General features: G+C 54.8%; 1 protein-coding gene across 2 annotated transcripts; it reads right to left on the bottom strand.

Annotated features, from left to right (window-relative positions):
- Nucleotides 1-754: 754 nt before the first annotated feature.
- On the bottom strand, nucleotides 755-15,775 carry TGFB1 (transforming growth factor beta 1). Of its 2 annotated transcripts, none has more exons than XM_024768148.1 (7): nucleotides 14,974-15,775; nucleotides 11,792-11,952; nucleotides 9,883-10,000; nucleotides 8,001-8,078; nucleotides 7,694-7,844; nucleotides 2,417-2,570; nucleotides 755-1,913 (listed from the first exon to the last, which is right to left on the bottom strand). In XM_024768148.1, exons 1-7 carry the CDS (start codon nucleotides 15,326-15,328, stop codon nucleotides 1,755-1,757), a joined length of 1,176 nt encoding a protein of 391 aa, XP_024623916.1. In that variant the 5' UTR covers nucleotides 15,329-15,775; the 3' UTR covers nucleotides 755-1,754. The 2 variants fall into 2 exon arrangements, with proteins under 2 accessions (XP_024623916.1, XP_024623917.1); XM_024768149.1 differs by having other exon boundaries at nucleotides 1,396-1,913; nucleotides 7,694-7,841; nucleotides 14,974-15,738.
- Nucleotides 15,776-16,187: the final 412 nt, after the last annotated feature.

Genomic DNA, 16,187 nt, shown 5'->3' with positions numbered 1-16,187 from the left:
GGGAAACTGAGAAGCCAGAGAAAGAGGAAGCGGGAGAGAGTTCATCAGCAAGACCCCAGCAGATGGGAAGAAACACAGCAGAGGGAAACTCACCCCAGCTCAGGGTGCTGTCATTTCTCTCCTGGACAACTGGTCTCCCTGCAGTCACCCTCACACCCGTTCAGTCTACTCTCAACCATCAACCAGAGGGACCCTCTGAGCACTTAAGTCAAATCACATCCCTCTTCTGTTCCAAACCTTGTCATGGTGCCTTCCTCTCTCAGAGTACAAGTTCTCACAGGTCCCCACAGGCCTGATGTGGTCTGGAAGGCAGGACCAGTGCAGAAGTTGTGGGCATAAGCCCTCAACTCTAGCTGCCTGGGTTTGAATCCCAGCTGTGCCGTTTGCTAACTATGTGACCATAACAAGTTAACCTCTCTGTGCCTCAGTATTCCCATCTGTGGAGTGGGGAGCAAATATCTCCAAAGCAGGAGTTGGCAGACATTTTCTGTCAAGGGTCAGATAGTAAATATTTTTGACTTTGCACCGTTTCTACTCAACTCTGCCCCAGTAGCACTAAAACAGCCACAGACAGTACAGTACCAAGTGAGCATGGCTGTGCTCCAATAAAACTTTATTGACAGGGCTTCCCTGGTGGCGCGGTGGTTGAGAGTCCGCCTGCCGATGCAGGGGACACGGGTTCGTGCCCCGGTCCGGGAGGATCCCGCATGCCGTGGAGCGGCTGGGCCCATTAGCCACGGTCGCTGGGCCTGCGTGTCCGGAGCCTGTGCTCCACAACGGGAGAGGCCACAACGGTGCGAGGCCCGCTTACCGCAAAGGAAAAAAAAAAAAAAAAACTTTATTTACAGAAACAGGCAGCAAGTCAGAATTTGCCTGCAGGCAATAGTTTGCCAACCCATGCTCTCTTGGGCTGTGGGGAGAATGCCGTGAGCTAGTAGCTCCATACCTGGAGTGGAGAATTATTATTCTCTGGCCTGTGTTACTTTCTGACTCAGATCTTAACACCCTTCCCCTTGCCCCTCCCTTCCAAACGCACTGGCCTCTTTCCTGCCTGTGTAGCTCACCCCAAGTTCATCTTTACTTCCAGGCCTTTGCTTTTGTCTTCCTACCAAGAACACCCTCCCCCACGCTGCCTTCTTGGCTTCCTTCAAGTCCCAAATGCCACCTCATCCAAGAAGCCCTCCCTCCTCCCCAAAGCCATCTCTTACCCATCCTGCTTTCTTGTTTTCGCACAACTTTACTATGTCTGTCTCCTCCCCAGAAAGTAGGTTCCTGGTAGGCAGGAACTATTCCCTTAACCTCTCTGGGCTTCCATTTCCTTACATTTAAAGTGGGTGTTATCAGAGTCTATCTCAGAGCTTTGTTATGGTGGTTAAATGAGTTAATTAACATAAGGGTCCAAGGTGCTCAATAAGTAAATCTAACCCTTGTTCACCAGGAGTAAGAAACATAACAAGCGCTAAGAAGTGTTTGTGTGAGGAGGGGCAAATGAATGATGGGCAGAGACAGGAGGAGGCAGATGTAAGTGTAAATGTAAGGAGATGCGGGGGGCATTGGGGGGGGGAGGTCGGGGAACGTCGGAAGAGAAACCCTAGTTAGGCACCCAACGACACAGAGACCCAGTCCTCTCTCCACCTTTAATGGACCCCAGGTGGGCTTGGGCGCGGTGTCCTTAAATAGAACCCTGATGAGGCGGGCGGGGGGCGTGGCCGGGCCTGCCGGGGTGGGCGGGACCTGTCAGGAGGGGCGGGGCCTCAGCTGCACTTGCAGGAGCGCACGATCATGTTGGACAGCTGCTCCACCTTGGGCTTGCGGCCCACGTAGTACACGATGGGCAGCGGCTCCAGCGCCTGCGGCACGCAGCACGGCGCCGCCGACGCGCCCGGGTTGTGCTGGTTGTACAGGGCCAGGACCTGCGGGGCAGGTGGGCGGGGTCAGGGTCGGGGGTCATGGGGAGGGTACCCCCACCCCGCCAGCCTCTCCCCATCTCCCTCTGTCTTATCTCATTCCGTTTCTTTCTGTTTCTCTGCCTCTCCCCAGTTTCCACTCTTGGCTTGTGTCTCATTGTCTTTCTCCTTCCATCTTCCTAATTCTCTATCCTCCTGCCTTTTTCTCTCTCATTGCGTCCCTCCGTTTCTCTCTTTCTCCTTCCATCTCCCCACCTCTTCCCAAGCCCAAGTTATGCATCTCCATGGGTCTCCCCGTATCTCTGTCTCCCTCTGCCTCGCGTCTTTAACTGCTCAGACCCTGCCTCTAGTTTCTCTCCCATCCCTTTGCCACCTCCCCGCCAATCTCCCTGTCTCCTCTCTTTCTGACTACTATCTTGCCAATTCATCTGGTTTTACCTCTTTTTCTCCCTCTCCTCCCTCGGTTCCTGCTACCCTCATCCCACCCCCAGCCAGGGCTCCAGACGCACCTTGCTGTACTGCGTGTCCAGGCTCCAGATGTAGGGGCAGGGCCCCAGGCAGAAATTGGCGTGGTAGCCCTTGGGTTCGTGAATCCACTTCCAGCCCAGGTCCTTGCGGAAGTCAATGTAGAGCTGCCGAACGCAGCAGTTCTTTTCCGTAGAGCTGCAGGCCGGAGGGAGGGAGGAACCCGAGTCAGGAGAGCAGAGGGATGCCCCCCCTCCCCCGGCTGTGCATGTGTTTCACCCTGGTTGCCCGCCAGCACGGTCTCCATCTTGGTCTCCCTTGCAACCCCTGTGATGCTAACAGCATTAACAGTAATAGTAATGATCATCACTAACACTGATAAAGCACTTCCTCTAGTCCAGCACTGCGCTAAGGGCGTCCTCATAAACATCTCAGGCAATGCTCAAGCCTGTAAGAAGCCAAATGAACGTCCAGAGGGGGCTACACCAACCACAGCACATCCACACACTGGAACATAAAAAACACAATGCAGCTCCACGTGTACTGATATGTTCTACGTGTGCAACAAATGTTCACTGAGCTACTACCATGTGCTGGGCTGCGGTCTACTGGGGACGCAGTACAAACAAAACAGACAGAAATCCCTGCCTTATGGGGCCACATACTAGAGACTGCCTGTCGCTCTGCTCTGAACAAGGCAAATGCCCAAGCCCTCGTCATGGACCACAAGGCGCTACCAGATCTGGCTGATCTCAACTCCCTCCCCACTCCCACTCTCACTCTCCTTCGGCCACATTACCATCCTCGCCGTTCCTGAGTCCCAGCTCAGGACATTTGCACGTGCTGTTCCCTCTGCCTGGCTTGCTGTTCCCACAGATACCCACTCTGGCTCTGTTTCTTCACTCCGTTTGTATGTACGCTCAAATATCCCTCACTCAGGGACCCTTAACTCCTAGAACACTGCCTGGCATGCAGTAGGTGCTCAATAAGTATCAGTCACACAAATGAATGTCGTCACCTCAGAGTCCTTCCTGGACCATCCTACCCAAAATACCAATCCAAATGTTTGTTAATTCCATACAGTGTATTAACCGCATTCAGTTATGTGAGAAAACATGAAAATGACGGCAGCTGAAATGGGGCAAATCTTAATACTTGTTGATGCTGGATGAGAGTTCACGGGGGTTCCTTGTGCCATCCTGGTTGCTTATGAATACATTTAAAGTTTCCCCTAATAAAAAAAATTTCAATCAGAAGAGGAAAAATAAATCATCACAATGACTTCTTTCTTTCCCCTTCCTCGGATTTGTTTTCCTTCTTGCCACCTACTCTTTTATTAGATACTGATTTATTTATCTGTTCGTTTGCTGTCTTCCTCTGAGGACAGGACTTTTTGTCTATTTTGTCCCTAAATGTGTCCCTGCAACACTGCCTGGCATATAGCAGGTGCTTAGCAAGTACTGGCTGTATAAAATAATTGATCAATATGTTAGGTCTTTTAAAAGCACGTTGGAGGCACTTCCCTGGTGGTCCAGTGGTTAAGAATCCTCCTCCCAATGCAGGGGACGTGGGTCCGATCCCTGGTCGGGGAAATAAGATCCCACATCCTGCGGGGCAACTAAGCCTGCACCCCGCAACTACTGAGGCCACACACTCTAGAGCCTACTGAGGCGCTACAACTAGAGAGAAGCCAGCCCACGCACCACAACGAAGAGCCCGCTCACCGCAACGAAGAGCCCGTGTGCCGCAACTAAAATCCAACGCAGCCAAAAAAAATAAATACTTTTTAAAAAACAAAACAAAATAAAAAGTAAAAGCACATTGGAGAGCGGTGGTATGTAAGACTCTACTGCCCTGGACTCATGATCTCTGTCCCAGGCTCGGATGCAAAAGTCAGTCCTCCCCAGTCTGCGGCCCTGGCTCCTTCATGTCTGGAAGGAAATGGGGCATTTTCTGTGCTGGCCCCTGGGGCCATGGTTGAGATGGGCTGGGAACTTAACTAAAAAGCTTGACTCATGGGCAGCTGAGAACACTTTAAATTCCATGTTCATAACATATGAAAGAAACACTATGCAAAGTTACAGCTACAGTATGATCCAAATTCTGTTTTGAATAGAAGGACTGGAGGGCAATATATTAAAATGTTGACAGTGACATTTCATATGTGGCAATGTGATGGGGGATATCGTTCTGTGTTTTCCAAATTCTCGATAGTGGGTATGTGTTACTTTTAGAATCAGAAAATAAAATTTAAAGAAAGAAAATGCAGTACCCCCCCCCCCAAAAAAAAGACTATACCATTTGGACAAAATAAAAAACATATACATGGCTATGTGTAAGTGTCTCATACAGAGACTCTCTGGGAGGAGACAGAAATACAATAAAAGCCTCCTCATAGAGGGGCTGGGGGCCGGAGCTGGAGGGTCTCTGAGTATCCTTTCTGGGTTTGATCCAAGTGCATGCATTTTCCTACTCAAGAATCAATAGAGGAAAAAAAAAAATCAATAGCGGGAATTCCCTGGCGGTCCACTGGTTAAGACTCCATGATTCCACTGCAGGGGGCACGGGTTCGATCCCTGGTCAGGGAACTAAGATTCCGCATGTGTGTGGTGCAGCCAAAAAAAAATATCAATAGAGAATTCCCTACAAGGCAGGTCTTATTATTATTCCCATTTGCAGGATGAAGAAATTGAGCCTCAGAGAAAGGGGGATGTTGTCTGTTCACTTGTAGCCTACACGTGGTGGAGTTTGGGGCCAGGTTCACAGCTAACTCTGTGCGGCCCTGGAGTCTGTGGCCTCATCTGCCCAGGGCAACCATGTCAGCTTAAGCAGAGGGGGAAGAGGCAATGTGACAGGATCACCCAGGGCAAGACAGGCCTCTCCCAAGAGCCACAGGACGTTGAGAAGGAAGTTAGGAAACTTAGATTCCTGTGAGTTCAGCCTGGCGCCTCCCCAGTCTGGCTGGGCCGCAGTTCCCTCATCTGTGCAAAGATGCAAGGGATGTTGGATCAAATAAGATGTTGTTAAGGGCCCAGGAGGCGTCAGGAAATCCATGGATGGGCTGAGGGAGGGGCCTGAGCCCCCCAAACCATATGCACCTACGTGTGTATGTATAGGCATATTCTGGGGAAAAAAGGTTCCTGGCTTTCGACTTCTCAAGGGGTTCCCGGACTCACAAAAGGGGAAGAACCACTGTCCAGAATAATCTTTCATTTCTGGTCCAACTGTGCCAGGGTGCTGAGGTCCTAAGACTTGAAGTGTGTGATTCTATTATCCAACTCAACTGTTCTCCCTGTAGGGTCCCTGGAGCAGCAGCACCGCCTGGGCAATTGTGGGAAATGCAAATTCTCAGGCCCCACCCCAGACCCACTGAATCAGAAACTGGGGGTGGGGATGGGTGGGAGACAGCAGGCCACATTTAACAAGTCCTCCAGGTGACCCTGAGGTGCATGCCTGGGGCCTGCTGCTTTCCAGGTCCTGTGATACACGCAGCCCAGGCCCTTGCAACTCTGCCCTCCAGTCTACCAGGACCCAACAGGGCCTGACGAGTAAAAGAAACCCACTTGGGGGACTTGCCTGGCAGTCCAGTGGTTAAGACTCTGCACTTCCACTGCAGGGGGCAACAGTTTGATCCCCAGTCAGGGAACAACTCAGATCCCACATGCTGCGTGGCTCGGGCCAAAAAAGAAGAAAAAAAAAAAAAAAGACCCAAATATGGTCTATACGCGGCAATTATTTGATACGTATTTTAATATTCTATTTTAAAGTCTACAGAACCATCTCTCTGTTTCCCCACTTTGTATTGTATTTGTTGAAGAAACTGGGTCAGGTTTCCCACGATCTAGATGTTGCTGACTGCACGACCACAGTGTTGTCTAACATGTTTCTCTGTTCTCATATTTCTGGAAAATTGGATCTACCACACTGATCAGCTTCAGGTTTGATTTTCTGGGAAGACTTCCTAAGTGACGTTGTGTCCCTCATGTGGCTGGCACTCTCTCACTGTAATAGTATAAGCTGCTGGCACTCAAGACCTCAATCCATTCATTCATCCACAGGACTGTTGGGCAGAGGGTGGGATCTGGTGGTGAAGGAGTTTGGGAGCAGAGCTGACTTTCCAGCAGGAGAACTGCATGTAACAAAGCCCAAAGGCACCATCAAAATATCAAGCAGGGGAGGGCCAAGGTCACATTATCACTCTACACTCGGCAACATTCTAACTCTGAACTTCAACATTCTAGGACTACAGCTTTTCAGTTTTCTTAGACTGCAATACACCAGCCTCTCAAGATTCTAACACACCAACAGCTTTCCAGCTTTCTAGGATTCCCACATTCCAGCTCTCCAAGATCTTGGCTTTCTTGAATTCCAATATTTCAAAACTGCATTCCAGGGCTTCCCCGGTGGCGCAGTGGTTGGGAGTCCGCCTGCCAATGCAGGGGACGCGGGTTCGTGCCCCGGTCCGGGAAGATCCCGCATGCCGCGGAGCGGCTGGGCCCGTGAGCCATGGCCGCTGAGCCTGTGCCAACGGAGCCTGTGTTCCGCAACGGGAGAGGCCACAACAGTGAGAGGCCCGCATACGACAAAACAAACAAACAAACAAACAAAAAAACCTGCATTCCAACATTCCACAATTCTGAGCCTGTCACTCAAGAGGTCCAAGTGGCCACTTTCTAAGATCACAGCCTTCCAAGATTCTCACAAGATTCCAGCCCTGAGTCCCAACATTTTAGGTTACCGAGACTCTGGCTTTCTCCAACTCCAACATTTGTGGATGCAAATATTTTAACACAGGATTCCACTGTTCTGGGCCCAATAGTCAAGGACTCCAATCTGCCGATACGGGAGACTCTAGTCTGTCAACAGTATAGGAATCCAACATGGGCAATCTTCCAGTTCTGAATTCCCAAGTTCTAGGATCCCAACGTCCCTTGAGTCCAACATTCTCAGATTTCAGTAATGAATACCGATTCTCACATCCTAGAATCCCCACATGCTCGAACCCCAACCTGCCAGCAGGACGGGAATCTAACGTGGCGACCTTCCAATATTGAATTCTCACATTCTCAGTGTTCAGCGCTCTAATAGTCTCTGATTGCAACCCACCAGCAAGAGAGCCACCTGATCTCAGCATTCGAGGACTCCCAGTTCCCACATCCCAGCATCCTAGGCCTCACACCTCATCCCCTGAACGCTCCAGGCTGAAAGAGATGCCAGCCCAAGCATAGCACCAGCCAGGTGCCCAATTTGCGGTGCCTGCACAGCAGACGGCAAGGAGGCCCCCAGCCCAGAAGGCGTCAGGGAAAGGCTGCAAGGTTCACCTGAAGCAGTAGTTGGTGTCCAGGGCTCGGCGGTGCCGGGGGCTGTGCAGGTGCTGGGCCCTCTCCAGCGGGGTGGCCATGAGGAGCAGGAAGGGCCGGTTCATGCCATGAATGGTGGCGAGGTCACCCCGGCGGCCGGAACTGAACCCTGCTTTGGTTTGGGAGTCAGGAGGTAGGGAGGGTCGGGGAGACATACACACACTCTCAGATGGATGAATGGGAGATGGTCAAGGGGAAGAAACACACACACACACACACACACACATCACTGGTGGGCATGGGGCCGGGCCGGGGAGGTGGGCCTCACCGTTAATGTCCACTTGGAGTGTGTTATCTTTGCTGTCACAGGAACAGTGGGCACTGAGGCGAAAGCCCTCTATTTCCTCTGTGGGAGTGGAGAGAGGGAAGCCAGTGTGAGGGGGCGGCTCACCCAGACCCTGGGGGAGGAGAAAGGAAGTAGCAAACCCCCGGAGTGGGGGGTGGGGGGACCTCCTTCCTGCCCCTTCCCCTGCCTGGCCTCTCACTGCACCCTCGTGCTCCAGTCCTTTGCCTTGCAGCCTCCTCCTCCTCCAGGTCTCAGCTCAAAGGCCACCTCCTCCTGGAAGCCCTCCAGGACACAGCCCCTCCCCCACTATGACAGCACTTCATTTTCTCCATAGCACTTACCCTGACGTTTGTATCTGGCTATTTATTCCCCTCTTTGTTCTCAGTGGCAAAGCAGGATACGTGGGGGCAGGGATCCTTGTTTTCTTGTTCCCCACTGGGCCTGGCCCACAGTCGTAAAAACAAACATCTCCTGAGTTCGCACTGGGTGCCAGACCCTGTTCTAAACACTTTTTGTGCGTTATTTCCTTTAATCCTCACCAAAGCTCCCCATTTTACAGATGAAGAAGCCAAGGCCCACGGAGAGGGGGTGACTTGCCCAAAGTGGGAAAAGGCAGGGCTGGGATGCAAGTGCCTGGGCTCTTGTCCCAGGGCCGGTGTGGAAGAAAGTTTTCTTGAATGAATGAGTGAATGCCTTTCTAAGCTCCCACTATGTGTTGGACCCTGTGCTGGGGGCTCTGGACTCAGCAATCAGCCCAGGACACTTGTCCCAGCGCTCACCTGCTCCCTAACCCCCATCTTTTCCTCTAGCCAAACCATCACTTATCTCATGAGTCTCAACACCATCATCCTCATCCAGGAAGCCCTCCTGGACCCCTCCAGATGGGTTTGGATGCCCACTCTCGGCTCCCACAGCACTTATGGCCTCCCCCATCCCGGCCCTGGTCATTGTGGCCATCACAATGGGAGTCAGGCGGGCTCCCTGCTAGGGCTTTAGCAAGATTTCCTAGGTGTCTAGAAGTGACTGTGGGCCCCATGAGGGCAGGCCTAGAAGTTGTCATGGTTACCACTGTGTCCCCTACACCACCCGCACAGGGCCAGGCACATAGCAGGAGCCTACTGAGTGAAGGAATGAATGAGAGGGAGACTAGGAAGGGAGATGTGGGTACTGTGGACTCAGATGGGACAGGACAGACAGTCCTATTCTGGACAGATCAGGTGTGTCAGGCTCTCCCTGGACTCGAGGGCTCTGCACAGCCTATCACTCCGCCTTGAACACTCTTGCCCCTCCGTCTTTCCCAGGCTGGCTCCACTGATTCCTCAGACAACCACTCTAATGTCCCCTCTTCCAGGAAGCCCTCCCTGATTTCCCAGGCTGGGTCAGGCACCGCCTCTGGGCTCCCCCTCCCAACCCTGCCCACTCTGGGACATTATTACCTGGTTTTCAGGTCTTTCCCCAAAATCCCTTAACCCGAGCAATGGATGATAAGCTTCATGAGGGCAAGTATGGTGCTGTTTTGGTTACTGTTGTGTCCCCAGCATCACCCAGCACAGGGCAGGTGCTCAGGAAATGGATTTACCATTAATCACTCAGGTTTGAGTGCCTGGAAGGAGGCCCAGGTCTGGGCTCTTTGGCACCAACACGGGGTGGGCGGTGCTAGGCAGGGGAGCCCCAGGACAAACAATGGGGTCAACCCCATTACAAAACAGGGGTTGGGGGGGACTTCCCTGGTGGTCCAATGGTTAACAGTCCGCGCTTCCACTGCAGGTTCGACCCCTGGTCGGGGAGCTAAGATCCCACATGCCACGCAGTGCGGCCAGAAAACACAAAAAAAATAGGGGTGGGGCAGACAAGCAGTCCTCACCTCCGTGGGTCAGCCACTGACGCACAACTCCAGTGACGTCAAAGGACAGCCACTCCGGCGAGTCGCTGGGGGCCAGTAGCCGGTTGCTGAGGTAGCGCCAGGAATCATTGCTGTATTTCTGGGGGATAATGAATTGGGGGGAGAGACAGTGGGTAGATGCTGCCACACACCCCTCATGTACACTGCACCCCTGAGTCCATCTCCTCCCCGAAAAGGGCTTCCACACAGTCCTGCAGACTGTCCCCTCCCAGACACCCAAACCGAGGGGCCCACAGGAGCCACCCACCCCACAGCAGCCCAGAGGGGAGAGAGAACCCCAGGCTGGGGGGGTCAAGGCACCTGGGCAGCTCATCCTCTATGCCTGACCCCGGCGTGGCCATGGAAAATTCCTCTCCCCTTTTGTCCTTGGTTTCCTAACTGATGAAATGCCAGGCGGCCCCTTTCAGCTTGGACAGCCCACGATGCCACAATTCTCCTACTGACATCGCAGGGGTCACTGACTATAGACAGTTCTGCAAATTTGGCCCCCCAAATTCTGAGAGTCTATCACGTTCCTTCTTTTTTGAAAAAAATGTATTTATTTTTTATTTATTTATTTTTGGCTGCTTTGGGTCTTCGTTGCTACGCGCGGGCTTTCTCTAGTTGCGGCGAGCGGGGGCTACTCTTCGTTGCGGTGCGCGGGCTTCTCATTGCGGTGGCCTCTCCTGTTGCGGAGCACGGGCTCTAGGCGCACGGGCTTCAGTAGTTGTGGCACATGGGCTTAGTTGCTCTGTGGCATGTGGGATCTTCCCGGACCAGGGCTCGAACCCGTGGCCCCTGCGTTGGCAGGCAGATTCTTAACCACTGCGCCACCAGGGAAGTCCCGAGTTATCACTTTCTAGAAGTTATGTTAGAAGTCATTCCGTAACGCCAGTGCTCAGTGGCACCCCAAGAATTACACATTCAATGAGCCTGAGACATTCCAGAGGACTCATGTTCTACAAACCCACGAGTCTGACATGCCACAAACCTAGACCTTGCAGACGCCTGACATCCATGTGGAATGATCCCCTGGGAGCTGGCAGGATAAAAGCCAATTCTCTGGACTCCAAGAAGTTAACATCAGACAAAGTTCCCTTGTTTTGGTTTTTTTTGTTGTTGCTGTACGCGGGCCTCTCACTGCTGTGGCCTGTCCCGCTGTGGAGCACAGGCTCCGGATGCGCAGGCCCAGTGGCCATGGCTCACGGGCCCAGCCGCTCCGCGGCACACGGGATCCCCCCGGACCGGGGCACGAACCCGTGTTCCCCGCATCGGCAGGCAGACTCTCAACCACTGCGCCACCAGGGAAGCCCAAAGTTCCCTTGTTGTAAGAGTCTAACACCTACTACTGAATCTAACGTTCCACATGACAAGGATTCTGGGTCACATAACCTTCAAGAGAATCCAGAACTTCTTGAGGCTCCAATCTTCCTGGAGACTCTTCTAGAAAAGAGTTAACCAAGAGAACTTTCTGTGATGATGGAAAAGTTCTTTATCTGTGGTGTCCAAAATAGCGGCTGCTAACCCCATGTGACTACAGGCCACTTGAACTATGGTCAGTGAGACTGAGGAACTGAATTTTTTCTTTTATTTAATTTTGATCAACTTAAATGGCCATATGTGGCTAGTGGCTACTGTGTGGGGACAGAGCACTTTGAAAGTCTGCAACCTTTACAGAGATTCAAACTTTCAAAAGTCCTGAGTTCTTAGAATCCAACTCCTAAGATTCCGGCCTTCTAAACGTTTAACCTTCTAGGGCTCTAGGAGTCTGAAAGCTTCAGAGTCCTGTGAGTCCACAGTCTGTGCCTTCAGGATCGGTCACTGTGGACCCTGAAGCCACCAGCCTTCCAGCCGCCCCAGCCCAGGCCACCTCTGGGGCCCTCGCCCCCACCTGGTACAGCTCCACGTGCTGCTCCACTTTTAACTTGAGCCTCAGCAGGCGCAGCTCTGCCCGAGAGAGCAACACAGGTTCGGGCACCGCTTCCCGGAGCTCCGACGTGTTGAAGAGCATATACATGCTGTGTGGGCTACGCTTGATTTTCCCATAGATTTCTAGGCAGAAGGAGCCGAGAGGGGGGATGTCAGGGTTTGACAGGGGCAGGGGAGCTGGCGCACCCCAAGTCAAAGAGCCCTGGGTTGGAGTCTAACCCTGACACATTTTAGCTGTGTGACCTTAGGTGACTGGCTTCTCCTCTCTGGGTTTGTTTCCACCTCTTTAAACGGGATCTTATCCACCCTTCCCTCCCATCAACTGGGAAGTGCCCCCTCAGTACAAAGCTGGCACCGGGCTGGGCACTGCTCTACCTGCTTAGGCCTCCCCAGCACTTGGAGCCTCAAACGCAAGTTATGTCACAGCACAGGGATCAAGGGCATTTGAATCGGACTGTGCCTCTACTGCCTTCTTTCTTGGGCAAGTCACAAGCCCTCTCGGAGCCTCAGTTTCCTCTTCTTTGGGGAAAGATCAACCTGACATCAAGTCCTCTGCCTCCCAACCCAGGCTCTCCTAACTGAAGCGCGGGAACTTTGGGCAAGTGAATTCCTCTCTGTGTGCCAGATTCTCACCTGTAAGACAAGGACTGATTACAGGTCGCTAGTGTGAAATAAGCGAGATGATGCAGATAAAGTATGTCGCACAGAGTCTGCATACAATGCTTACTCTAATGTGTGTGTTCACCAACCCCATGAGGAAGATACTACTAGTATACCCGTTTTATAGATGGGAAAACTGAGGCAAAGAGATGAAACAATTTGCCCCAAGATCACGCAGCCAGGAAGCTGCAGAGTGGGGATTCAAACTCAGCCAGTCTGATTCCAGAGACTGGGCTCTTAAGCCCTAGGTTATGCTGCCTCCCTGCTAATGAGACATTACTCTTGTTGTATTATTGTTTCCTTCCCCAGCTGGTTAGAAAAGGCAAAGTTCATTCTAGGTAAGAATGGCTTCGGGGGCGGGGGAAGGGGAACAGAGAAAATTAGGAAGTTTTCTAGTCTAGGAAAAGGTGGGGGTTGGGAAAGAGCGGGGCAAGCCATGAACTCCTGGATCAACTGGGACAGCTGCTTTAGGCCTCTGCAGTGGGGGCATGGAAATGGTGGAGACATCCGATGAGAAAGGACAGAGGAAGCCCCTTCTGTGGGTCTCCTTCCCCTACTCCTCCCCTCTCTAGCCGGGCCAGCCCCTGCCCCGCACAAAAAAAAAAGCCCTATCTTGGCCCAGGAGTTACTCAGCAGACCCCAAAGGAAGGGTAGAGCCCAGGCCTGGGAGACAGATAGGGAAGAAGAGAGATAGAAGGGGCAGGAACGGTCAGAGGGAGAGATGGAGAGTAGGGTATGGAGGAGAAAAAGCGAGAGAGAGGGAAGAGATGGAGAGACAGAAACTGGGAGACCCAGACTGGGACAGAGAGAGTAACGGTGATGCGGGAGAGATGGAAAGGCAGAGATGGGAGACAGACACACGGGGAAGAGAGACACAGGGTTTGGGAGCGAGATGGAGGCAGAAGAGGAATGAAGAGAGATTGAAGGTATCAGTGTTGGAAAAATCTCTACAACCAAGCCCCGAGTTATCACTTTCTAGAAGTTATGTATGAAGCTACGACAGAAAAGGTGAGACGGAGATGTGGGAGGGTAGGGGTGTCATTTGGCTGAAGCGGCAACTGGGTACACAAATGGGCCAGAGACCCACAAGTCTAATGCCCAAGAGGGAAAGTGAAAGCAGGGGGGTCGCCCCCAAGCCTCTGGGCCACGCGGGACGCCTGGGTCTCCGCGGGCGCCGATGGGGCGGGCCCAGCGGTAGTGCCGCCCTGAGCTGGGGGTGAAGGGGGCGGGAGGCGCCGCTGCCACCGCGAGGGCGGGGACCGGACCTGCCTCGTCTCGCCCCAGGCTCCGCGCGCGATCCCCGCCCCCCGAGGCACGGGAAGGAAAGGAAGGGAGGGAGGGCTAGGCGGCCGGACGCTGGGGTTTCCCCAGCCTCCTAGAGAGGAACTAGGAGTTTGGGGTCCAGGCTCTCAGCATTCAGCTCTGCTGGGGTTCTCCTGTCCCCTTCCGGAAGCGCAGGCTCCTCCCCCCGCGCGTGGCACACACGTGGGGCTTCCTCACCCCTACCAGCTCGGTTTTCTCACCCGGGTATTGTAGAGTCGCACCCACCCACCTCTCCCTCTACGGCTCGACTCCTCACTCAGCCCTCTCCCTTCCATCCCGCGGCGTGGCGGAGGCTCGCTGCTCCCAGCATGGCACCGTCCATCTCTCCTCTGCCCGCTCCCAGGTCCACCTTTCCCACGCTTGTCTCTCCGCTCTGTATACCCCTTCCCACGACCCAGTATTCTAGGTTTCCTGGGGGCTCGCTTCCTCCGCTGGGCTTCCTCCTCTCACGTCCGTCTGCGAAATAGAGCACCTCCCGGCGCATCCCCGGCATCCCCCTGGGGTCTGGTCTCCGCTTCTCTCCCGCCAGTTTCCCCCACCCTACGACCTCGCGCCCCCTTTTGACCTCGCATTGATCACCCCCTCCCCGCCTCTCTCTCTAAGCCCTTCCCCAATCCCGCGTGTTCTTCGCGCCGTGTGCAAATGCGTCCACTCTCCACTTTCTGGAACCTCTGGGGTTCGCTTCACCTAGTTTTTCTGTCCTTCTTGAATCTTCCTGCCTCATGACCCCTGAGCTCTGGGTCAGCTTTCCCCACTACCTCTCCTCTCCCCAATGCCGGGGTCCTCACTTCTCCCAAAGCGAGTTCCCTCTCTGCGGGCCCCACCCACGACCCCCGCACTCTAGTGCACCCTGCAAGGGGAAGTCTTTTTCTACACTCCCACCCCGTAACTGCTTCGCTTCTCTCCAAGGGACTCCCCCCGCCCACGATCTCGCATGTTCCTGTAGCCCTCCAAAAGCGGTCCACTCCGCTCACTATCTCCTCTTCAAGACCAGATACCTGGGGGGTAGGGAGCTCAGCCCTATCCTCTTTGAGACTCCCCCTCCCAAGTTCCCGGCGCCCCCGGGGGTCCTCTTCCCCCAGCCAGTTTCCTCTACCGGTAATTTCCTCCCCGTGACCCCTGCACTCCGGCGCCCCCTGTCCCCTGCCCCTCCGAGCTCACCGTTGCTGTTTTCCACCATTAGCACGCGGGTGACCTCCTTGGCGTAGTAGTCCGCCTCTGGCTCAGGCTCAGGTTCGGCACTTTCCCCGGCCACCCGGTCACGTGTACTGTTGTAAAGGGCCAGTACGGCCTCGGGCAGCGGACCGGGCGGCACCTCCCCCTGACTCGGGGGGCTGGCGAGCCGAAGCTTGGACAGAATCTGGCCGCGGATGGCCTCGATGCGCTTTCGCTTCACCAGCTCCATGTCGATGGTCTTGCAGGTGGACAGTCCGGCGGCCGGCCGGCCAGGCGGCAGCACTAGTAGCCACAGCAGCGGCAGCAGCAGCGGCAGCAGCCGCAGGCCCGAGGGCGGCATGGGGGAGGCGGCGCCCCCGGCACAGCCGAGAGCGCGAGCCGGGCTGGGGTGGGAAGAGGGAGGCCCAGCCCCTACAGGGGCTGGGTGGGGGGAGTCTCCCGAGGAAAGGTAGGAGGGTCTGGGGAGGGAGGGAGTTGAGGCCCTCAGGGAGGACGGAGCGGAGCTGGAGGGGCGGCTCTGATGGGTGTGTTCTCGGTATCCCACGGCAAAAACCGAGATGAGCGAGATCTAGTACCAAAGGTGGGTGGTCTTGAATAGGAAAGCTGAGGCAGGTCTGAGATTAATCCCGTCTCCTGGATCCCGGAGGAGAAGGGTCCTTGGATGCGCGGGGGCTCAAGAGAGAGGCTAGGAGTTGGGGGCCGTGCGGAAGGGTGCGACCGATGTCTGGGGTCGAGTCCTCGCGGGAGTCGGGTATGAGGCTCCTGAGGGCTGGTCCGGAATGGGGGCGCCCGGGGAACGCCGTGTGGGGGGAAGGAAGGGAGCAAGCGTCCGAGGCGGTGCAGGGCGGAGGTGCGGTCTGGGGTCCCCCAGTCCTGCCTCGCGGAGCAGCGCTGCGCGAAGGTCCCCGCGCCTTTGGCTCCCAGCGGCAGCGGAAAAGTCTCAAAACTTTTTTCCTCTTCTCCCAACCAGCTCGTCCCTCCTCCCGCTCCTCCTCCCCTCCTCCCCGCAGTGGCGGCGGGGGCGGCGGCGGCGGCTCGTCTCAGACTCTGGGGCCTTGGGCTGCTCCTCGGCGGCTCCTTCCTCCGTTCCCGGCTGAGGCCGGCCCCGCGGGCGGCTTCGAGCCGGGGGGTGCCCCGGAGGGGGCGTCCCCCCTGCCCCCGGCCGGGGGCCTCGCTGTCTGGCGGATCCGCGGCGGGAG

The sequence above is a fragment of the Neophocaena asiaeorientalis genome, unplaced genomic scaffold (assembly GCF_003031525.2).
Source record: "Neophocaena asiaeorientalis asiaeorientalis breed wild unplaced genomic scaffold, Neophocaena_asiaeorientalis_V1.1 scaffold629, whole genome shotgun sequence".
Taxonomy (NCBI): domain Eukaryota; kingdom Metazoa; phylum Chordata; class Mammalia; order Artiodactyla; family Phocoenidae; genus Neophocaena; species Neophocaena asiaeorientalis.
The sequence above is the reverse complement of the archived record's forward strand: the minus strand, read 5'-3'. Positions and strand labels throughout refer to the sequence as shown.